The 24,854-nt window shown below is 36.6% G+C and overlaps 3 protein-coding genes across 3 annotated transcripts; 1 reads left to right on the top strand and 2 right to left on the bottom strand.

Moving 5' to 3' along the window:
• Positions 1-819: 819 nt before the first annotated feature.
• On the bottom strand, positions 820-7,101 carry LOC149424277 (uncharacterized). Its single transcript, XM_089631057.1, has 8 exons — positions 6,983-7,101; positions 5,021-5,106; positions 4,604-4,824; positions 4,042-4,302; positions 2,745-2,921; positions 2,390-2,555; positions 1,942-2,095; positions 820-1,252 (listed from the first exon to the last, which is right to left on the bottom strand). The coding sequence occupies exons 1-8, from the start codon at positions 6,988-6,990 to the stop codon at positions 820-822; spliced, it is 1,506 nt and encodes a 501-aa protein (XP_089487183.1). The 5' UTR covers positions 6,991-7,101.
• Positions 7,102-7,602: 501 nt separating this feature from the next.
• Polr2C (RNA polymerase III subunit RpII33) lies at positions 7,603-12,796 on the top strand. Its single transcript, XM_089631255.1, has 5 exons — positions 7,603-7,901; positions 8,040-8,211; positions 9,679-9,922; positions 10,822-10,965; positions 12,540-12,796. The coding sequence occupies exons 1-5, from the start codon at positions 7,816-7,818 to the stop codon at positions 12,719-12,721; spliced, it is 828 nt and encodes a 275-aa protein (XP_089487381.1). The 5' UTR covers positions 7,603-7,815; the 3' UTR covers positions 12,722-12,796.
• Positions 12,797-15,287: 2,491 nt separating this feature from the next.
• l(2)k09022 (HEAT repeat containing 1 homolog l(2)k09022) lies at positions 15,288-24,500 on the bottom strand. Its single transcript, XM_089651412.1, has 5 exons — positions 24,352-24,500; positions 22,850-24,025; positions 18,151-22,671; positions 17,644-18,063; positions 15,288-15,549 (listed from the first exon to the last, which is right to left on the bottom strand). The coding sequence occupies exons 2-5, from the start codon at positions 24,013-24,015 to the stop codon at positions 15,357-15,359; spliced, it is 6,300 nt and encodes a 2,099-aa protein (XP_089507538.1). The 5' UTR covers positions 24,016-24,025; positions 24,352-24,500; the 3' UTR covers positions 15,288-15,356.
• Positions 24,501-24,854: the final 354 nt, after the last annotated feature.

The following is a 24,854-nucleotide window of genomic DNA, read 5'->3' as shown; positions in this document are numbered from 1 at the left end:
CTTCACGGAACCAAGGAAGAGTGGAGACAAGATCCTCTTCCCCCGCGGGGCCTTCAGGGAACTAAGGGGGAGTGGACTTAATCGTGGGGCCTTTAGGGAACCAAAGAGGAGTGGAGAGGAGAGACGAAGGCCTCTTCCCTCGTGGGACCTTCAGGGAACCAAGGAGGAGTAGACTCCTCCGTCGCAGGGCCTACAGGGAACCGAGGAGGAGTGGAGAGGAGAGACGTTACCGTCTTCCATCGTGGGGTCTTCGGGGAACCAAGGAGGAGTGGAGAGGAGAGATGAGGCCACCTCCGTGAACTGTTCCCCCGTGGGGCCTTCACGGAACCAAAGGGGATTGGAGAGGAGAGATAAGACCTGGGAACACACATTGTGGAACCAGAAGACATAGCCACATATCCAATGACAACCCTGGTGAACTTTATAAAAGAGACTGGGTGACTAGTAAAGGAATCAGGTAACATATTATTATTAGGTTCATTCAAATTTATGACAGGTATGGTACAGGTGTTCTAGATTTTTTGTAACATACTTGTTCATATGATGCAAGTTATATAAAAAAATATATGTATGATCTTTGACTAGAATAATAATTAGTAATTGAACAGTTCTTTTTATTAATTATATAATTTATTCCTTAGGATTAGGAATCTTTTCACATTTGTATTTACGACGTTTCTGTCATCTCACAGACTTGTTATTTCTTTCAGAATTATGATCTCTTTCAGATTGGACATCTCTCCCAGATTGGCGATCTCTCTCTGATAGATGATCCCTCTCAGATTTATGTTCCCTCTCAGATTTAGGTTCCCTCTCAGATTATAGATGATCCCTCTCAGATTTATGTTCCCTCTCAGATTTAGGTTCCCTCTCAGATTTATGTTCCCTCTCAGATTTATGTTCCCTCTCAGATTTGTGTTCCATCTCAGATTTATGTTCCCTCTCAGATTTACGATCTCTATCAGACTGGATATATCTCCCAGATTGGCGATTTCTCTCTGGCAGATGATTTCGCTCAGATTTATGATTTCTCTCCGATTTATGATTTCTTTCATGGCGGCTTGAAATGGTTCTTTCTATAGATCGACTGGGTGAGAGCAACCTTCGGGTTCCGGAGCGCTCACTGTTATGTTCTCTTCTATCGGAGGATTCTCTTCTGGAACGGCGGTGTTTATAATCACTTTTAGTTCGGGTTTGTTCGTTTCCAGTGCTGGGCGGAGACTCTGACCATCTCCAGTGGTTCTCTTTACTTCTGCAATACAAAACATGGAAAATTATAAGGTAATGAACTTTGTAAAGCTCTCCACGCATATTTTTATTTATTTTGCATTACATAACAATATGATGTAAATAATGTGCATGGTTAAATCCACTTGTTAGGTGGGCCATACAAGAAATTTTCATGCTTAACGAGTTCTATTGTTTCGGTCCCTCGAAGAATGAAATTTAAAAATGGCCCCATTTATACCACATGTCACATTACCCCCTTGGAAAAACTTGTATTTTATAGAGAAATTCACTTGCATTTTCGAAAATAGGAAAATCTAAGTATGTCCTATTATTAAAGGCCGAATTACACCTGCCGAGAGCTCGGCCGAGTCACTCGCTTTGTTACTGAGTAACTCAGTAACTTTGTTACTCGGTTGAGCAACTTATAGGAGAGTAGAGGTGATCACATGTAGAAGAGACAGTGGGCGAGTCAGTTCGTTGAGATTAGTTTAAAATGCTGTTGACATTGTTATTCCAAGGATGGAAAGTTTAAAATTTTTTTTTTCACTGAATCACTCGGCTGATCACAGCACTGACCGAGTGGAGAGTGAGTGAAGCGCCGAGTTGAGTATGGAGGGGGTACTTACTCGACCGAGCGAATAGGCCTTGCTTCTGTCAGAACCACTCGTCCGCTACTAGGCTGTACTGGCATAAATAATAAGATATATTTACCTAGATCTAGAAAAGGATCCACGCCTACTCCTGTGAGATTCACTCGGTGCGATACTTCCACTTTCATAATTTCCAAACATATTATTGGGATTTCGAAACACATGCAGAAAGTTGCAAGCTCTTCCTTTAGGACACCGCTTTCCGGCAAACAATCCTGGAAAATAAAAGAAAACGCTATTAGTTCATGGCAATAGACAAACCTTACTGTGTTGAGATATAAACATTTTATTTTTAAAGAAATACAAACTTTCCGAGATTATGAATAACATGACAATATTTGAAAAATTTCTAGTAGGCACCATCTTTATAAATAGAAAATAGCAGCATAACAGCGTAGGAAATGAACCCACAACGCCTGGGTGGGAACCTAACGCAGGGTGCCCCCCACCCAGCTACTAACGAATCAATTAGGCTATATATATATTAGGTATTATTATTATTGGCTTACCACAAATGGCCCTCTTCCAAGAAGGAATGTCACAAAACTGCAGCGACACTTGCTTCCCGCCATACCACCGCCCATGGAATAATCTATAGGCATTTAATGCTTCCGGTAAAGATGCATACTCTATGTAAGTATTTCCCCTCAAGTGACGTTCATAGTTACAGCAAACCTAAAATAACAAATATGTACATTCTTAGACTTGAGAATAGTTAACCCACAAGAAATCAATGTATGAAAAAAGTGATATACATCTTGTCATTTGTTCTTGTATGTTTCAATTTTAAAAGGCTTCGAAGAAAGTATATGGGTATTAAATATCTTTACAGAAGTTGAATGATATAAAGCGCTATTTTCACACCTTAAATTGGACAACTTTTCCCAGCGTCTGGAACTCTGGTAGTACATCATCAAAGAACTCTTGAAAGTGTCGGTAAGTGTCATTGTCTTCGTACTCCAAAAGAATATCGTTGTCATATTCATTTGGTGTCGAGTGATCCATGCAGAAGTGTGAATAAAAATTCATGGCCAACAATGTCTGAAAATGTAATTGTTTATTTTATTAAAATGCATGTACATATTAGCAGCCTTTGTCGATCCAAATGCAACCAAAATCTTCAATAAAAAAGGAGAAAAATTGTATAATGTCTAGGGAGTATTTTTTATTTTTTGGCAATGCTCTACCACTGCCTTGGAAACCATATATTGGATAACCAATCCCTACATTTGGTGATTTAGCAGGGGTGCCCGGGTTCATCGGGTGAGGTGTGTTCAGGATGCGCCTGCCCACCAGCTGCGTGGCGTGCCAGATCGAGAGAGGCTGGTTTGACGAGACCCTTTGACCTCTCCAACTGGTCTCTCGACCCATCAACTTGCGCCGCAGTGGGAGGGATATATTCATATTTTCGTCACTCCTGGACACACCGATCCCTAGATGCTACCCAACCCTCATACCTTTCCAGAACTTCTCTTCCTTAAAAATACCCTCAATACAGCATCCAAAAAGATGATTTAGGCCCTGAGGGAAATTATTTTCCTCAGGGCCTCCTGTGTGAGAGGTTAATGTAAAAAAAGAAGAAAAAAACGCATAACCCAGAAATATGTTGGGTTTTGCGGCTAAAAAATTTTATGAAATGCTGCCTTGGAAAATAGCCATAATGGTAGTTGGAGGATTACTGATAATGAGGGGGTATTTTATCATCCTTTTGACAACTTTTCTACAGGATAATAAATAGATTTAGGATTAATTTTTTTATAGTCCGAGTTTACTATTCCGTACTCGAACACATGAATAGTGGCTATATATCAGATAAGTTAGCAGAGTTTTCTACCTGTTGTGAGAATTTATTTATTAATTTATTAATATGTTATACTACGGATAAGCTATCAAGAGGATGGTATGATTTGAGATTTTCACAGCCTAAAGTATTATGGTGATTTGTTTTTGGGGTACTGCATTGCACTGCAATGCTGTCCGAAACGTTGGCTAAAGAAGGAGGTAGCGTAACACGGCATAATACCCCAAAAACAAATCACTATATCAAGAGGATGATGAAATACCTAATAATATTACATAATTATCATATCTGTAGACAAATGAATCACCTCTTACTACGCTATAGATCTAACAATGAAATACAAGAACTCAAAAGGCTCACCTTGCTGACTCCTGGCTTCCGATGATTTCGAGAGCAACTGTCTCCAAACCGGCAGGCACCAGTTTTACTAAAGAAGGGACACATCTCTTTGTCTGGGTTAGTTTCTCGACCGGTTAAAAGTTCACTGGGCAATTCTCCTTGCCCGGCGGAAAACTCTTCCAGCCTCTTCATGAACTCTCTGTGGCTCGTCAATTGATCTTCTTCTAATTTCTTTCTCTTTTCTTCAGCCTCTTGGATCTTTTTTTGTTGTTCTTCCCATTCCTAAGATAATAAAAAATATATTGACAATAATGAAATGCAAAGACGAGAATTAAATTAAGGATTACAGAAAGCACCTGAGGTAAAGTATAAGGTTTTTATTATCTTCGATCCGGTAATTATGCAATTTGGAACATTAGACGTAATGTCTGAAATCAACTTCGCAAAAAACTATAACTAACTAGGTAAGGTTAGGATAATTTCTGCAAGTGTAACAAATATTGTTACGTTGACTGCTGCTTATTAAAATTGAAACTCTGATCAGCTACTGTCAAATGCTTAATTTTTACATGATAATAAATACCTTTTTAATTCTCAAATCTTGCTGAGCTTTCTCGAAGCGTGCTTTAGAAATTTTCTCTTGCAACTGCCTCCATTGCACCTGTGCTATTAACTCTGTGCGCAGCCACTTTTCATTTTCTTCTTCATTGATTCTTTCTTCCTCAGACCTCTTAAAAGCCTCCAATCTGTCTTGCTCGGCAGTCCATAACTTATACTCTTCCGTAGATTCTTTTTGCAATAGAGCTATAAAAAAGAAATGCATAATATTATACAATAAAGTACTTGATACTATCTCAAATACAAATACCAGAACATCATTATATGATTATATCAATTTACAATCTTTTAAAGAACAATCCTGAATAATATTTTGTATTTCCATTGAAGTCTAAAAACCTTAAAGTATTTTTTAAAATAAAACAATTAATATAAATAATACCTTGCTTTAAAATCACTTCTTCATTTTTCGCTCTGAGCTGCCTTATTCGTTTTCGTCTCAACTTTTTGGCTTCTTTACGCCAAGTTCTGTGGGCCACAAATATGAGATTTATAAATTAAAGAATGCAATAATATTTTACACCATACTAAAACTTTTTATTGAATTCTGATGAATATAAATATATCTTAATCATCATTTCAAATCTATGCAAGAAACCTGCAGATCTGATAATATTATTTGTTATTAATGTGCAAGAACTAGTGAAATTTAGTCATTAAACTTAAATAAAGATTATTCTCCAATGTCTTCTTGAATCTAGTGTTTCGGTAAACATACTTGCAGGGGTAATTATATTTAAAACTTTAATTATTATTCCATTTTCTTGGATCAATTTTTCGCATAGTTTTCATCAATAGGACAGATGATATTGTCAGACAGGACTGTTTGAGAGCAGGAGAAAGTGCAATAAACAGTTTAACCTTAAGTTATTTTATTATTATTATTTTTTTTTAATGTATATTTTATTTAGTTATAAGAGTTTACATCTTATACCTAATATATTATTTACTATGACTACTACAATATTATTTACTTCTTACATACTAAAATTTAGATTTCACAACATTGAGACATAATCCACGAAAAACTGCAAGACTTTTAGCTTCCTTAACAATTACCGGGAGTTCATTGAACATTTTAAAACCTTTATAATAAATATTGTTTTGTGTTTCTGATAAGTGTGTTTTAGGAAGCCTAAAATCGTTTCTCGTAGGATATAAATGAACTGCACTATTAATTCTAACATTCTTTGACATATAGTCAGGTAACATTTTATTTTTTAGCTTATAAATAAACACTAAGGTATTATAAACTAATCGTTGCCACACACTTAAAATATTGAGTTGACGTTGCATGGTTTTTATTCTGGTGTACCTGCTACAACACAGTATTGACCTCATGCCTCTGTTCTGGATTACTTCCATTCTCTTAATTTGGGTTTTGTTACTTAGAAATATTACACTTGTACAATAATTTAGATGGGATGCTACAGTGGTATTGTAGACCAATATCCTTGTTTTAGTGTCCAATTTTCCTTTTATCCTACTTAAGAAATTAACCTTTTTCGCCATTTTTTTATTTAAAATTTCAAAGTTAGTGTTAAATTTTAACTTGTTATCTATTATGATTCCCAAGTATTTAATTTCTTTTACTTCTTCCATATTTTGATTGTCTATATTTAGGACAGTATGTACGTTTAGTTTTTTCCCTAATACCATGAATTTACTTTTAGTTACATTTAATTTCAATTTATTTATGTTTAACCACTTAGATAATTCATTAAGTTCATTTTGTATTTTTGACAACGCATCTTCAATATTATTTGCTATAATATATAAAAGTGTGTCATCTGCAAAAAGTTTGATGGAACAGTACTTTAAGCACTTCACTATATCATTAATATATAAAATAAAAATGTTAAGTTATGTACCAACGCTTGTTCGTGTTCGGTAGATGGGCTCGATCGAGCATGTTAACGTGGAAGCATGCTCGTCGTTGCGTCCACATGCTCGAGCAGCTCGACACAATACTCCTTAACAAACGTCGAGAAAAGAACATCGAGCATGAACGAGCGTTTCCACGCCTGATCATATTCAATGGTTTTTCGCTCATTCAAACACATCTCAATGTGTGTATGGATTCGCTCGAGGCCTTTTTGTTTGATATCGAGGAACGGCTCGATGCGAAAAAAGGACCGTAATTCTTGCTCGATGTTCGACAGAAATTTACGATTTGACTGAGCGTCTTGGTGATATATATGGCATCTTGGGTCGAGCTGCTCGAGCGTGTGGACGCAGCCACAGCCAATAACCATGGTTCCAAGTCAACATCTTCGATAGAGCCAAGTCGTGGAGTATGAATATATATTGCAATACATCATAATTCATAAATAATTTAACTAACCTGCCCATTTTGGTTAATATCAAATAGTCTCCGACTTTCTCAGAATGTCGACAGCATAAATAAATGGTCGACAGTTTTTCCAATGTTTACAAAATTTTACAATACCACAACCACCATAGATACACCTCTCACAAGCACTTTAACCTTAAAATATCAAACGTCAATGTCAAAAATGTTGTAGTGGGTGCTGCCAGTAAAAAAATGTACATTTTTATTTTACGAAGTGAAAAAAAGCTGGTTTGCGGTTGTTTCGTTCCTTTCCCATTATTCACCGTTCGGCTGGCAAGTATTTACATGCCATTAGAATCTGACAAGATTAAAAAAAAACAGAGCGTTGTTATTGGCAATAAAATTTTAAAAAAAACTAGTTTTTCTGTCATTCTGTAATTCTGTAGACCTCGCGTCCATACAAGCATGTTACCATAAATAAACCACTCTCCATGTTACTAATTGTCTCTTATAAATGCTTTGTCTTTTTTGACCCCGCTTCAACATAAATCATGACAGAATGTTGAAAAAAATATTGAGAATCCGAATAAATCGTCGGTATTTTTTTTTTCATAAAATGGCAATGAAGAATTTTTCTTCGCATGTTTCTTTTCTATGCATTCAAATGTTTGACGAGTTGACGAAGTTTGTTTGTGTCAGTTTGTGTGTGTGTGGTTTACAGGTTTATTTACGATTTTTGTCGTTTGTGTTGTGAGTTTAGTTCGAAAATAATAGACTAAATCCCGAATCAGCTGTATTGTGTCAATCAAAGGGGTATTTACTGTTTGTAACTGGTGGTGTCAAATCATTTTGAGTTCCTGAATAGGTTCAAATAAACTTCAAACATGCCGTTTGCGAATCAACCTTCCGTTCACATTACGGAGTTGACCGACGAAAATGTGAAGTTTATAGTCGAGGATACGGAATTGAGGTAACGCAATGAATCTTTTGTTCTCTCTAAAACGATCACGCGATCATTTGCAAAAAACTTTTAAGGCAAACTTTTGACCAGCTTCCCTTATTATGTACGACTTTCACTGAGTAACACTTTTCTTATTTTATTACTTAGCGTGGCAAACAGCATGAGGCGAGTCTTCATTGCGGAAACTCCCACAATGGCTATTGATTGGGTACAACTAGAAGCTAACTCTACCGTTATCAGCGACGAGTTCTTGGCACACAGGATTGGACTCATTCCACTTATCTCTGATGAAGTTGTGGATAGACTTCAATACACTAGAGTGAGCATACTACTTTATCATATTACACCTATTAGGCACTGCTACACGTAAACTTCGGAGTGGCGGTACCACGCTCCACTCCAATTACAGCTTTGACCACAATGTTCCTCGTTTTGGTAAAATTTTACTTACATCTACCGTTTTTTAATACGCATTTTGGGCAACTAAGCGAATCTGCGGCAGAATGTGGGGACTCAAACCTAAAATGATGCAGTTGCTATATACAGCCGTTGTAAAATCAAGAATCATGCATGCAGCCTTGGTCTGGTGGAGGAGAAAAACACTGAAAACAGGAACATAGCCTCCTGGTTTTTATGGGATTGCCAATGTGTTGGGGGGTTGAAAGTGAAGACAGAATTTCTGCGATGGACAGATCGGTCGAGATACCTCTGACCAGGCCCATGCGAGTGACATTGAAAGTGGGGATATATGCCTTGAACTTTGAATGAATTAGATGAAATGAAGATGTTTTTGATGAAACTGTTGGCAGCTGCCCCTGAGAGGAATTCGACGGAGATTCGGAAGCGACCCTCGGCTTCTACACCTCCAGGCTTGATTGAAAGTTTCTTGCTATTTGATAGGAATTTACCAAATTCAAGAGGGTGGATGGTTTTTCCTTGCTCAGTTTTTTGGGCGTATACTATGAACGGGCCACGGGAATGAGGAGGATAAAAGTTTGTTGGAGGATGTTGAGTAAGTGCTGGTGGGGACTGTGAAGTCGAAGGCGAGTGAAGTTTTATTGGGGAAGAGGGAGTAAATTTCCTTTTTTGGTAGAAGTCAAAATGACAGAATCACTGTCAGAAATTTCTACATTTTCAACGCCATTATAGGCCATACTGGCCATTTAAAAAATGTGTGTATTCTGTCCTTGTAATGTGGAAATGATTTTTTCCAGAGAAATTTACATAGGTATCCTTCGTAGTGTATTTCGCTAAATCTAAATATAGTTAATAATAATTGATTGTAAAATTAGCCAACAAATCTCGAATCATATATCTAAAATTATTTAAAGAAAAAACCCAAATGATATAAATAATTTAAACTGGCTCGGTGACAGTTGACACACTACCATGCCATATCTGGCTTTGTTATTATTATCTTCCAGCTGTACCCCACCAAGCGTAGCTGTGGCTCAGTCTGTATGTGCAGATAAAGAAACAATAGCGCGTGTTGCATTTACTTCCGACAAATTGCGCTGTTTTTTTTCAAAAAATCATGATTTTACCTGTCACAATTGACATATATATAATATAAGTATATAAAAACACATGCATATTTGAATGCAACACTGTGTCAATATTTGAATGCAACACTGTGTCAATATTTGAATGCAACACTGTGTCAATATTTCAAAACAATCAGTGAAGAACTTTTGGAGATTTAAGATTTTGAACAAATGAACATTTTTATTTATATATAATATATTATAGATGGTTGTGTTTAACATAAATAAATTGATTATTTTAGGATTGCGTGTGCGTGGACTTCTGCGCCCAATGTTCCGTGGAGTTCACCTTGGACGTCAAATGTCTGGATGAACAGACTCGCCACGTGACCACGGCCGACCTCAAGTCCAGTGATCCGAGAGTGGTCCCAGTGACTTCCCGCCACCGGGAGGACGACCAGGCAGAGTACGGAGAGACAGACGAAATCCTCATCATCAAGCTGCGAAAAGGCCAAGAGTTGAAACTGAGGGCTTATGCCAAGAAAGGTAAATGTGTGTTTAATAAATTTAAATTTTGGTGAATTTTGCAAGAAGTAAGGACAAATTGACCTTACTTCGGGTACAAGGACACTTCCACAATGCATTTCTATCGGTTTATCTCTTCGGTGGTCTACATACACTAACATCATAAAAGCGCTGTGTAATGCTGTGACCTAGATACTTTACCAGTAAGGCTTGGACTCCACTTCCATTTCTAGTTGCGCGATAAATTGTGGCGACCAAAAATCTAGTGAAATTTGTTTAGTCGCATGTGTTGAAGAGAGGATTATTTTGGCAGCCCTGTGAATATTGTCTATGTTGTTAACTTTTCTATGGTGTGAATTTTAAATATCAAAAATAAAACTTCACTAGCATTTTTGTACTCACTTTCGTTTCGACTTCTAGAGCTAAAGAACGGGATGAGGTATTATGAATGGAGACATAATAACCACCAGCCGACGTACCAAGGTTTTTATAAGTCTAAAATTCCTGGCGAAGTCTTCATTTGTCAAGTTAGCAAATGAATTGATCCTCTGGCGAAACCTTCTTGTTAGTCTCAAAGCATATGCTTCAGCTTGCTCTACATTATATATTGAGATAAAATTGTATTAGAATAAAATAGACTAGATTTTGACAGTCGTCGAAGACAAGTTGGTGTCGACTGGTTCGACCCACACATTGTTCGAGTGGAATGACTTTTGATGTTTGGCGTCTAAGTATATACGTACCATCGACGAGACTCGAGAATAAGAAAGTTGATCAATGTTTGTACTTTCGACGGCAATTGCGAGTGGCCTGGATTGAAGAATTCCTGCCCAGGTCTTAACCTATTCACAGTCTTTCAAATTCATAATGTTACATATTTATTATTACTTTTAATAAACATTGTATATTTTTAATTTTAGGGTTTGGTAAAGAACACGCCAAGTGGAATCCTACAGCTGGAGTTTGCTTCGAGTACGATCCCGATAACTCCATGAGACACACCCTCTTCCCCAAACCTGATGAATGGCCAAAAAGTGAACATACCGAGCTCGATGACGATCAATGTGAGTTGCTTACATACACATATGTATAATACTGATTGGATTATTTGTATAGCGCCGTTTTCATAAGAAAATCACCTCAAGAGCGCATGTATCTAACTAACTTACCATCAGGGGTAGGCAGAGATACACAACTCTATCTTGGCACACACTCTTTGCTTTATTCACATTCCAACATACTCTTCTGTTATTCTGACTCTTGACATGGCCTGACTCGAGTACTTGATTCATCTGATCGTGCCCACAGTGGCTTACACAATGGCGTTTGTAATCGGATGGGTAATAGAAAAAAACAATTATTATTGAAATTTTAAAAAATTGCCCCAGACAACACCAACTGTGCAAGTTTTCGCTAAGAAAGGCAAAGCTTCTAGCTGCAGCCGATGTTGGTTGGGATTACTTAAATCACATCAAATACCGAATAGCCACATTATTTATGCATATTACACAAGCCATTTACAGCATATATATTATATATATAAAATTTCCCTTTTTCTTGCCAAATAATTTTTAAGATAGATATAGATAGTAAGTTTTTTTTAAAGAAAGTCGATATGAAATTATCATTATTTCCATAGTAAAATTGAATTATTAGTATATGTATCAACAGATGGCACTGATTGCTACATTTGCTGGCATTGCCGAAAAGCACTGCCTTTATAGACACTAACACAAAGGAGTTGTCCCTTGTACACACAATACTTTTTTGTGTAGAATACCGTTAACATTTTTGTAATATTTTGACGCTTATGTTGTATTGTGTACTTAGTTCATGCTTTTGACAAGTTACTGTAGAGTGGTATTTTTGAATGTAAAGATTTTATTCTTGCAATAATGTTACATTGTATATTTAAGTATGATTAAGGTAGGGTAGGCAGTGCTTATGTGCCTATATGGACTACCTCTGTGCTTACATCAGCCTTATGTTCTTTCCGACTCGCTTTACATACTTTTAATATTTTTATTGAAAATGGAATGCCCCTGAGGACCACAGCAGTCCAAGAGAGAGGTTGTATATACATCATCGACAGTCGTCCTCTTCCTTCTCGCACGTCCTTGTATGAAAGCAAAAAAGATACAAGAACGAAGACGTCGAGTACAACCTCTCTCTGGGACTACTATTACACATAAGTTCACAGCCCTGGTGAACTTCTTAAAAGGACTGAGTAGAAGAAGAAATAACAGCAAAGTAATTAGGTGAAACATGGGAGATTACAACAATATTATAACATTTAAATCTCAAATAAAAAGCTGGATACAAAACATAGGGAGATCAGAAATAGATAAAATACTGAAACCACTCAACTGAACAAAAAAACACATCTAATATATTTATAATTATTTCAGATAAAACACTATTTTATATTATCTATACTACTAAATTTGAATAATATGTCAATGAAATCCTCAGCACGGAGGATCTCAGTGAGGATATCATTATCTCTATTGGTTACAAAAAAGGAAGATAATATGTACACACATTATTATTATTATTACAACGATTGGTATAATGGACGCATGTCTCTGCTGACGGACTGTCTCCGAATTGATAATAATTGACTAATTTCATGTTCCAGGTGAGGCGGAATACAATTGGGAAGCGAAACCAAACAAGTTCTTCTACAATGTTGAGTCGGCGGGAGCCTTAAAACCCGAGAACATTGTGATGATGGGAATTGCTATCCTGAAAACTAAATTATCAAATCTCCAAATGCAACTGAGTCATGAGTTACAAAGCGATGCACTCAATATTATTTAGAAATTAGGAAAAAATTGTGGAAGTTTTTTTTTTAATAAAAATATATCCACTTTGTTTATAATTAAATAAAGACATTTTAGCATTATGCATTTTTTTTTACTGTTGCTTCACTCCAAAATCAACTCAACTTTTTTAGTCCTTGGATGAGGGATGTTTCCGTAATTGATAAGAGTAGTCCATCAGAGAAAGGCGAACAAACCAAGTTGCGCGGAGGGCAGAGGGGGCGTGACCGTCTCCCTTTATGTAATTTTTCAATAAATGAATCTGACAGTATACAAGCAACTCGCATTGTAATATTACTTTTTAGTTTGCAAAAATAAAATCTGCTGCGTAAAAAACTACAAATCCCAAATAGGTAACAAAAGTTCAGGCTTGTTTAAAAAATTTAATATTCACAAATGTGTTGTAAATTTACCCACCTCACTCATTTTTAACATCGCTTCAAAACCTGATTTGAAGGCGGTTCAGTTAATAAAGGAACATTTAGATCCTGCGCAGAAAAGACCTATAATGGACTGTGCTGCTAACTGTTACCCTACTTTACTTTTCTGCGCAGGGTCTGGTTATTTCAATGAGCACTCTTCGGCAGTCAATGTAAGCAGTATTTTATTCAAAGCATTCTCGAACTCTCCTGGTGACAAAAATATGGTTACGTGGTTTGCCTTCTGCTTTTAGAATTGATACCCAGATTTCATGTCAAGGGCAAGTCTATGTATATTTCTCATTCAAATCCCAATGGCCCTATCGTGACGAATGGCAACAAACAGCCAGGGGAAAGACCATATGTCTTCTAGAAAATAGAGAATAATAGTAATTATATAATATTTGGCTAATTTATATAGCACCGTTTTGAAGTTGTTTTCGTGAAAAATCACCTCAAGGGCGCTGTACAAATATATTCCTTAAATAATTTTTACTAGAAATACTGACTTAAAGATACAGGTCTCAAAGATAGTATAAAATCTGGAGCCAAAGAAGAGCACAAGCACGTTCCCTCCCTCTTGTCGAAAGTTCTTGATAAATTACCTGGGCTGAGTATGGAAGAAAAGAAAACCAATATATCTTATCTTTAAAATGTTGTAAATTTTAGAAATTATTACCGATGGTTTAGAGCAGTCATACTCAACCTGCGGCCCGCCGAGCTATTTTGTGCGGCCTTCAATACATTTGAGCATAAATAAATCTGGCATTCTATATCACGTTAATTTGAGATTAATTGCGACTTTGATGTACAGACATTGAAACCCGAAGAGGATAGTATAAGTATAATATACTATCTATACATATAATATTACTGCACACGCTAGATCTCTAAAAAACAAAGATTTGACAGACAAATATGCGCGCAAATAATTTTGCTCGCGGCAATACATAAATTTTTGACAGTTGGAAATTTTCGAAAATGGAATTCCGTAGCTACCCCCCCCCCCCATGGAATTCGAAAAATTGTTGTGGGGAATTACACATGATGTTTTTGGCTGTGCGAAATTTTTTTTCAGCGAAGTTCTGTAACAACCCCCCCCCCCATGGATTTCAAATATTTTGTGTGGAGCACTCATTTTGAACTTTTATCGTGGGGAATTATTATTTTACAGAAATTCTCAACAACCCCCCCCCATGGATTTCGAATAATAAAAGGGGGAATCAAGCTCACACCGTTTTGGCAACACCGACCAGTAGCGGCCCGCGTAGCTTTACAAACATATGAATGTGGCCCGCAGAAGAAAAAGGTTGAGTATCACTGGTTTAGAGGAAGGCTGGCCCTGAGCGAAATGGCTCCTGGCGCGAGAATAATGTTGACGCCACTTGTCAAAACCAATAGACGCCTGGGTAGGCGAACACTAATCGATAATATTACGATGATTTGTTTATTTGTGTAGCGCCATTTTTATAAAAATAATCTCAAGGGTTATGTGTTAGGTGCTGAATATTATCAGCGTCTTGGTCCCTTGACAATTCGGCACCTGCACGAATTGCGCCCGCGTAGTTCCGGCCCTAGTTTAGAATTAAAATACTGTAAACGGAAGTTCATGCCTAAATATTATATTTATATAACATACAGATATGTAGTGTAATATGTAACTAAAAACTTGTTTTTATATCACAAAATCTAATGTTTCCAGGTTCGCAAATCTTCAAACTCAATTTTCTCAATATTATGTTTTATGGAGATACATAATACATACAATTTTAAATCTAAGCCATTATTATATAACCTTCATTTTAACAGTATTATTGTTTCACTTCAGTTGGTAAAATAATAGAAACTTGTAATTCAAGCTCTGGCTAAGATTAGAGTTAGAGGTATCAATCACCATTAGTTGGGGCCGGTATTTCAGTATACTTCTGTCATACGCAAAACCTTTCACTGGTTATAATAAAAAAGACATCAGAGTGTAACTTCTGCAAATTCCTAGCGGCCTTTTTGCTTATGACGGCAGCATACGTACTCAGGAATGATACCGTGATAATATCTCTTAAGCCGAGCTTGAAAAGAAACTGAAATACTGGCCTTATCTGAAAGAATAGGTAATAAATAAAATAAGACCATAAAATATTCTTCTCATTTTATTAGTAAAGCAACACAAAACATTCAATACGCCAATACAGAATTCAAGTATAATATATAAAGTTATTAGAAGTATTTTTGTAGAGGTTCCCCAAGAACGACTTCCAATGTCTGAACAGCCTTTTGCGTAGCGGCTTCCACATTCTGCACTTCATCTTCCAGCAACTCCGCAAGGAATGGAACACTCTCGGGAAGCAATGGCAGCCAGCTGTCTCCTAACTTAGTTGCCATCTCACACATGCAATCCAGTCCCAAGAGCCTAAAAAATATTATCACATTAAACAATTACCAACTCGGTAATAGCCCTAAAAGACTACCCAATATCCACCTATTCGGAGTAAACGTCCCTTGGAAAAAAAAAATTAAATTTTTATTTATTTATTTATTTTTTTATTAATACCCCAAACTAGGCAAATGCCCGTATTATGGTGGTAATAAATAAGAAAATATAAAAAAAGAAATCATAAGAAAATATAAAAAACATATAAAATAAACTATAAACACAAAATACAATGTTGTTCAGATATCGTTATACAAATGGTAAAACAAAAACTAAAATAATAAATATATATGCGATAATATGGATAAAGTCGGAATGAATTCACTTAATGGTCTTTCTTCAGTCAGACAATAATTTCATTCAGGAAGCTTTCTGATTTCATTCTGCCACATTCTATGAGCCATACGGTTATTTTCTTTTGAAGAGGGCCTGTTTTAATCTCACTGCATTGCTGCTTGAACCCATTATACACCTTAGGAGCCAGAAATACATGGAAACGTTGTCCAAATACCTCGGAATTACCCTTGACAACTTGGGAAAAGCATATCACTGAAACTCTAAACTCAGACAATAAAACCCTTGCAGCCCTTTACCCCATGATATGCAAAAGAAATAAACTCTTAGTATACAAATCCACGATAAGACCAAAATTACCCAACGCAGGCCCAATCTGGGTCCACGCTTCGAAAACCCAAATAAAAAGACTACAAACATTTCAAAATAAAGCCATTCGCAATCCTGGGAGCCCCCAAGTGGATGAGGGTTTCCCAGCTCCACCGGGACTCTGAAGTCCCTCTCCTTAAAGACCACATAGTCTTGCAGAATCTTTTTATTTGGGCATTTTAACCCATGAAAACGCGTCTATCAATTGTCTCGCTCAGTACGATGAAAATTTCAAAACTAAATATAAAAAACTGAAACAAATCTTACGTAAAGTTTAAATATCCTCCTAACTGCAGCCATGTGCCACCATTGCAATTTTTTTTTCACAAAACTAAATCAAATATTTTCTAACAACCATAATTTAAACTCATGATGAAAGAGAAAGGGGCCTTTTTGGCCCGGAGCTCTGTATGCCACTATATTAAAAAGTTAAAAAAAACTCGGTAATAACCACAGACTTGAAACTATATGACCCTCGTAAAGAGATACTTAGAAGCTATGAGACTGTGACGCATCCATAAGTAGCCTATGATATGCTACTTTTTAAAGCTGGTTTCCGTACACGGTGCTACCCGAATTATACTAAACTTGATCATTTTTTCAAGTGCAGCCGTGGAATTAACACAATGTCAACTAACTCTACGATGAAGACAATAATATTGTCATTATTTTTATTTACGAGCATAAAAAACGATCTAAAAGATTTTGGGCTCACCCATACAACGAAATAAGCGTTAATTGTAGGACATTCATAACCACCGCCAAGGAACTACGTGAGAATGATGTCAAATTGACTTTTCTTGTCAACCTCAATCCACGCCTTCTCTGTTAAATACTTTGTAACGTATTTTGGTAAATTATAGTTATATAAACATGGATATTTTCCCACCTCCAGAACAAATTTAACATTAGCATTATGTCATTTCTGTCAAACGAGTAGTAGATGCGAATAGCGTGCAATTGACGTCAAACCCGTAGTCGAAGCGTTTCATCATGTACGAACACTAGCAAAATAGTATGGCGGATACTCACAAGCGGCGCGCATGCTACACGAACAAACTGGAGTAGGTTGTAAGTATCTCCGTGTACGAATGGCATAAGGCCTATTGCAGATTAACCGGCTTCACCCGAGTTTCAACACTCTTTTTATTGAACAAATGTTGTGGCATCTTGTCTAGCTTTGAACAGTTAAATAGCTTTTCAAAACTACATATCAGATCGAATTAATGTTGAACTGTTACCGACTACAAATTCCAGACAAATCAGGACACTAAAGATCAGGTTCGAGAGTTTTTGGAAGGAATGATTGGTACCAAATACTTAAAGATAACTAAGTAAAAGTTAAGTAAGGGGAACTTTTGAGGAAGGAAAGAGTTTTGTACACAATTCAGGTGTGTAAATTTGACTCACCTTATGTTGAAATCATTGTGACGTGTTTTTAGCAGAATTTGATAATTCAATGGTTTCCAAAGAGAATCATCTGCAGTGGCTACAGAGAACTGCGCAATGCATGGTATAATCAATTTTTTCGCTCTAATTTTGAGTGCATCCATTCCACCAATATCATTATCCAATTGATCTACCAATGGCTGCATTATAGTTTCAAATCTTTCCTTATTCACAAAGTTCTGGCTGTCATACAAAAATACAGCATTCAAAGTCTTAACGACGTATTCAATTAAATCACAGCATTTCTCATTTGAATCCAAGAAAAGCTCGTCTGATTTATTCTTGTTGCAAGCGTTGAGTAAATCTGCAGCATTTTTTATGAAATGTCCAGCAAATAATATGAATAATCCTTTAAGGTTCTCAGCGATGGAATAGCTCAATCTAAAATTATGAAACAATTAATTAATACCAACATTATTAAATTTATATTCTTAAATAATTATTATAACGATGAGGATAATAAATTACCTGTAAAAAGTAATAGCTCTGTCATTATTGTCGTCATCAGGCATTCTGACGGCCCAATCAAATATTTTGAAGTATAGAGGTCTGAAGGAAGATTCGGATAACTTCAACACCAGGGAAATGACTGCCTTTATGACATGTTCTTCAACAGCATCCACATGAACTAATTTGTCATCATCATCTTTGCAGTCGCATCGGAATTGTAAAGCTGACAAGAAGAATGATGATAATTCTTGCTGAAGAGAAGTGAATTCTGGTCCTGAAATTCCAACAAAACTCTCCGACAGGATGTTCATTGCAGGGCCAATTGCGCTAAACTTATCTTTCTTTATCAATTGCCCGTAACACTGAATAATAACTGGGATGAGAACCCGAGGAGCTATTGTACTGGATATTTTGTTTTTGATCAACACTAATTTGGATATAACTGGGGTATTCTTAATGGCTGACTCAACAGATTCCCATTTTGCCGTTAGAATACAAAATTCAAACAAAAGTTTTTCCAGATATGGACTCAAGAACAGCGGGATAGTCTCCACAATTTTGCATATCGCCGTAATGACACTTAGCAACACCAGTTCTGGACATCCTGCACTTCTTTGCGTCTTTAATATTTTAATAAGCGAAGGCATAAACTTTGGCAAATAGGCTATCGCGTGTGCTTTCAGATTGCTGCATAATTCCGCCAAACATAAAACAATTGAAGCCATCAGATTTCCAGAAACAGCGGATCTTGTCAAATTCGTAATAAGATCTAAGATGGGCTTGAACTTCATTGGATCTTCTTGTGCTAATAGTCTGACTAAAAGTTTCAGTGATAGCAGCGCAGTTTGTTGATTCAATTCTACCTCTTGCTTACTGAGTCCATCCGGAATCTCATTGTTTGAATTAATGTCACCAATTATATCCAGCAGTGGTTCCAAAAGCGAGTAAATCACAGGTCTGTCACAATCCACAAAGAATGATATGTGATGTTGAAGTTTAGTGTTCAAGATCTCCATAGACTTCCTCCTTACAGTTGGCAAATTATGAGTCATCAATCCCCGCACTACCATTATGAACATTTCAACGGATAATAGAATGTTGACGTTATCTAGAATTTCATAGCTGTGGTGAAGCATCACTTTCCAATACTTGGCTTGAGGTTTTCCAATATTTTGATCAGCAGCTTTGGAAACAACTTGAATGTATGTTAAAATGTTAACAATAAATGATTTGTACAAATCTTCCATGACTCCTTTATCAGGAAGTGAATTGATTTGCTGAATAAAGGAATTAGTCGATAAAACGTTGTTTACAAAGGTAATGACTGTGTATTTAAAGTGACGCAGTTGCTTGGAGGAATGAGATGAAATTTCAAATAGAACAGTTGGGTCTACTTTAACTTGTTTGCCAATATCTTCATCTTCCTTATCCACTGGTAATGTTTTGAGAAATCCAATAAGTTTGATGCAGCTCTGCATTATAACATCAGGAGGAAACTCTGAAACTAGAGACATGGCAAAATCTAGTCGCCGAACAGGTTGCTCTTTCGTTGAAACTTTGCTAACAGGTTTTTCTTCATTTCCGTGCATAATGTGGCTTTCAAACATCAAATTCAAAAATGTGGAAAGGAAATGTTCAGGATTCAGCGTAAGCAGAAGCTTCTTGAATAATGGTAATCTTCGATGCTCGGGAACATCCATTACAACATCGACAAATATGCGCAAAACTGGAATCACACGCTTTTCCAATTGGTCCAAATCATCTCCATGGCTCTCAGATTTGACGAGGATAGGAATTACAGTCTCGATAATTTTGGTTATTATTTGAAAACTGTAGGCATCATCTTGCCTCAGGACTGATGAACCAATGAATGTAAAGATGGCCATCATGTGGTGTAACACTTGGTCTGGAAGCATGGAAGCAGCCTGGGAGAGCAGCATGAGGGCGTGGTGGTGGGTTTGAGGGTTTTGCGTTCCTCTGATACACATCACGATGAGTTCTATGTCCATTATTCCTTGTGGAATCTTCTTTGATTGAACTCTGTCAGACGGATACATCTTTTGGGAGCAGTGTAAAATACTTGTTAATAACAATTGTTTTACATATTCAACTGGAGATTGCTCTTCAAAATCTAAACATTTTTTCAAAATGCTGAACAAATTAGGAAGAATTTCATCTATACCAGTTAACTTCTTTTTATTTTGCATATATTCCAAAAGCGTGACCCCCGATTTCCATTCTACTGTGTCCAGAACCAAAAGAGAAGGCACAAAAGTTTTGGATTTCTTTCTGGAATTGAGATCATGATTTCTATCAGTTATGTTGTGCATTGATGCTAGAGTTGGCACTACATGCTTAGCGTCCAGGTTTATCCTTTTAATCAATTTGGCTGCAGCCGATACAACACTTGAATCAGAACCAAATGTTCCCGCTACGATTATCAGGGCCACAAGAGCTTCTGCCTTTTTCTGAGGGAGCACATCAAACAGTTCCTGATCAATCTGTTGCATCACTAATACACACACATGAACATTGTTGCATTCAGTTTTCCTGATATTCTTGAGAGATGTATCTATCAATTTCCAGACCATGTCATTTTGAGCAGATTTTAATGACGCTGCATCAATCCTAGATATTATATTACAGACAGTCCGTGATTCAAAAACATTTGACAAATGATCATTTTCATGGTTAGTTTCTATTAATTTTAAAGCAAGAGCAGAGAAAGTCGATAGTATTTCTCCAGAGTTGATGAGAGATATGAGTGAGGTCATCTTTGCTTTAATAGTATATGGGGTACCTTCACTAATAATTGTTTTGACCAAGTAGTCCAAGGATTTCTTCATTGGATTCACGAGAGGTTTGATGAGATGTCTTCGGACCTCTGGATTGGGAGAAAGGAGAGCGTAGAGAACTAGAGGCACCTGTTCTTGATCTGCCAGTATCTCCTCTCTGCGACGTAGTAGTTCATTGAACAGAAAGTAAAAGTGATGCTCTTGTCTACCAACTTTGGAGCAAATTACTTTAATAATCTCCAGGACAATCGCCCTAATAGAAGATGTGCGAGAATATAAAGACAGAATCAAAGAAAATAATATAACATTTGAATCTAAAATCCAATCGAGGTCCTCTTCAGAGAGAAGTAAAAAGGTTTGGAAAATACGGAGAGATCGGAATCGTGTAACGTGCTGATTTTCAATTTGCTGATTATCATTTTCTAATTCAGAATAGTCCACTGTAAAGTTGGATACAAATTCCATTTTCTCCTTTATTGTTGAGCAAACAGAATTAATTAGCGCACGAAGAACAGGACTGTAAGCTTTTTCTAGTTTGCTGCTGCATCCTTTTACCAACAAATCATACATTTTTGAGACAAAATCTCTATCAGAATCAACACCCTCTGTGATTGACCAAGGTTTAAAGTTCTGTATCTTCGTCTTGGCAATAATTTGCTCTAAAAAGAATACATAGGTTTGAAGTGGCAGTTGCCCATTTCCCGATATTTCAATTAGATCCGTTATAAATTCAGAAGAAAACGTTGCGGGATGTCGAATGTATTTAACATTAGCATTTTCGATGAATTGGGAAACTGCATTCAAGATCTGCAAGCTCTCAGAAGAGCTATTTTCATATTTCAGAGAAAAGGTGATCAAGAGCAAGGCAAACATTTTAGAATTGTAATTTTCCTCCAAGCTTTTAGAATTGATAATTTGCATAAGATCTGCTGTATTTGGCAACCAAGAACCATTACGGAGAGCATCAAAAACGGTTTTACAAACTGATTTAGGGTTTTTATTTTTCACTATGGCCTGTATATCTAACCCTGGCATAATCTTTTTTCCTAGTGGAGATTTCATTGCAGTAACTGTGACAATGGCAGCTTGTTTGTCTTTAGGAAACAGATAGGGCAGAATGGCCATGCAGGTGGACAGGTCTGAGAGGGACTCCTCCAGGGCACACAGATATTTCAAAGCTTTGCAGCATGCCTCCCACCACAGCGTATCTTTGTGGCCATTACCAAGAATGAATCTCAACTGACTAATTAGTATGCTTCTTCCCACAAGGTCTACGAGGCACTGGAGATCAATATCCAAAATAATCTCAATAACACCGGGATCATCATCTCTGAGGCGATCGGCTACTGACTCCTTAACGAATTCAATGTTGGTTTTCTTTAAATTCTTCATATCTGAAATAAGATATTTCACTGCTTCCTTTCTGATATCTGAGTTTTGGTGATACAGCTTTTCGAACAAGAAAGAATCGCCCAATTTTCTGATAAGCTTTGGTGTGAACCCCAAAATTTCATTCAACAAAGCACTTTGCTTGTTTGATGTACTTTTGTTGCTTTTTAAAACATCCCTTATGACATTATCGAATTCATTGGGATATTTCAGTTCAAGACCCTTCAAAAAGTTGGAATACCATGCTTGTATTTTAATGAACTCTGAAGAAGCTTCTTCAATGACCTCCATATCAGAGTCAGCATCTTCACTAGTAGTCGTTTGATAGGTTGTTGAGTAGCAGTCTACAACACACCTAAAAATAATGTTAAATTATGAATTACATTTATAATTTATGAAAGACTATTAGAATTCTATAGAAAATATCTACATATTTCTATCCATTCCATGTGTATAGAATAAAATAAAATGAGTTACGATTTGATCAATTCCTAAAGAAAAGTAGATATTATTTTGAACTAAAAAATACATACTTTATCAAGATCCCAGCAGATACAGAATCCACGTGAATTTCAGAAACAAATAGTACTGGTATATTAGCAAATCTCTTCAAGTATTCCACATTTTGCTGCAGAAGTGACAACACTCCACTCATAAATGCTATAAGGAAATGGGATACATTGACTCCCTCACTGATCAGCAAATTCAGGTTTAAGCAGATCACCTTTAGATCGTCTGGGGACAAATTGCTAAGAAATTTTTCAGAAACAGTCGTCAATTTCTCTTGTGTTTGAAACATGAGATTTAAGAGCAATACTGATTCATACTGTAAGTTGGATTGGTAGATGAAGATCCTGTTAACCAAGTGTTCCATAACTTTAGCATTCAATTGAGTCTTGGCCACTAACTGGGCTAGTATCATGTAAGCAGCAGCACGCAGGTTATCAATTGATGAAGGGAGGCACTTCAACAAGCCAGGAAGTATATTGGTCACATGAGCCTCTGTTACAGTCCTGGCGTACTCTAATGCACCCACAACGCTCGAACAGTAAAATGCAAATAGAGTGGACAGCAAATCAGCCTTGTCGTCAAACTCTTTCACGGCTTTCTTCACCATACCAGATATGAACTCCAAGAAGGAAGGATTTGAAGCACAATGATTATATAGGACAGGCTTTGCAAGAGGAATTCCAGGTTTCTGAAGAGGCTCTAACCAGTTCCACATGTCAGTTGCGTCTTCGATTTTCATTATTTGCAAGCATCGCACAAATATTCTGGTTTCATGGTAGGGCAGAATTAGACGGAAGAAATCATCCTTATTATATTTATGAATGTGGAATCGGTTGATCAGCCACTCTAAAGCCTTGTGACTGGACTGAAGAAGAAAGTAAGGTGAAAGTTTTATCAAGAAACTTTTCACCGATTTGTCAATTTTGTTATTGGCTTCTTTAGTTTGAATAGACCTCTCGAATTCCTTGGATGATAGGCTGAAAAGCGTGTGTTCGTAGTCCGCAAAGCAGGGGTTAATCTTCTTGAGTTCTACCAATCCACTCAAACCAATCTCATAGAAGGTCTCCCTGTCAATGGAGGCAGCTTCTTTCGGGTCAAATAAAAGAGAGGTCTTTTTCTTTTCTTGCCGGTAAATAGATGTTTCCGGAACTGCAAGCTTCTTCAATTGCTGGGCCAAAGAAGTAGTCATCTTGGCGGTTCTGTAAATACTTAAATATTAAAAACTCATCGAATAACATAGCCAGCATTTTATTACTAATAAGAAATATCTAATTAGTTTATGTCAAAAGGCCTAAGACAAATTTTAAATTGAATACAAAAATGTTAAAAGGTGGTTCTTGCTACAATTCTACAAAGTACTATTAGGGGTTGAAAGGAATACATTATTTTCGGATTTAATATACCTACCACGCTATGTGGTTGTATTAAAAGTTATAACAAATCACAATAACATTAAGTTTTAGGGATGATACCAAATATTTAATAAAACAAAAAAAAAAAACTTTATAAAATTAATACAACATACGCAACCAAAATTGCACTTCCTGGTTAATTCACTCGGCAGTACGCCGTTCAAAAATTAAAAGCTTTTTGTTTTATACAACGTGTAAATCACTGACACCGACAAATAACCTACAATATTTAAATTGTCAATGTGAATGGTACGTGACGTATGTGACTGTATGTGACTTCCCGCTTCCGAGGTTCCGCGGAGCACATGTCAAATTCATGCGCGTTTTCTATGGTTTATATGTAGAGCCACTCTATTTCTCTATGTCCATTTTGCATATAGCAATATATATTTGATTTATAAAATAATCGATGGTGTTTCAAATTAATCAATTTAAATATTATACACAAAAAACGGTTATGAACCAATACATTGTAAAAGCGATAAATATTAACTATAAATACATTTTTGTTATTTGTTTTTGGGGTATTATGCCGTGTTGCGCTAACTCCTTCTTTAGCCAACGTTTCGGACAGCATTGCAGTGTCCATCATCAGGGCAGATGTCTTATTTGAATT

Source organism: Hesperophylax consimilis, chromosome 4 (genome assembly GCF_061612785.1).
Source record: "Hesperophylax consimilis isolate HC1 chromosome 4, BYU_Hcon_1.0, whole genome shotgun sequence".
Lineage (NCBI taxonomy): Eukaryota > Metazoa > Arthropoda > Insecta > Trichoptera > Limnephilidae > Hesperophylax > Hesperophylax consimilis.
Note: the sequence above shows the minus strand (reverse complement) of the source record. Positions and strands in the feature narration are given on the sequence as shown.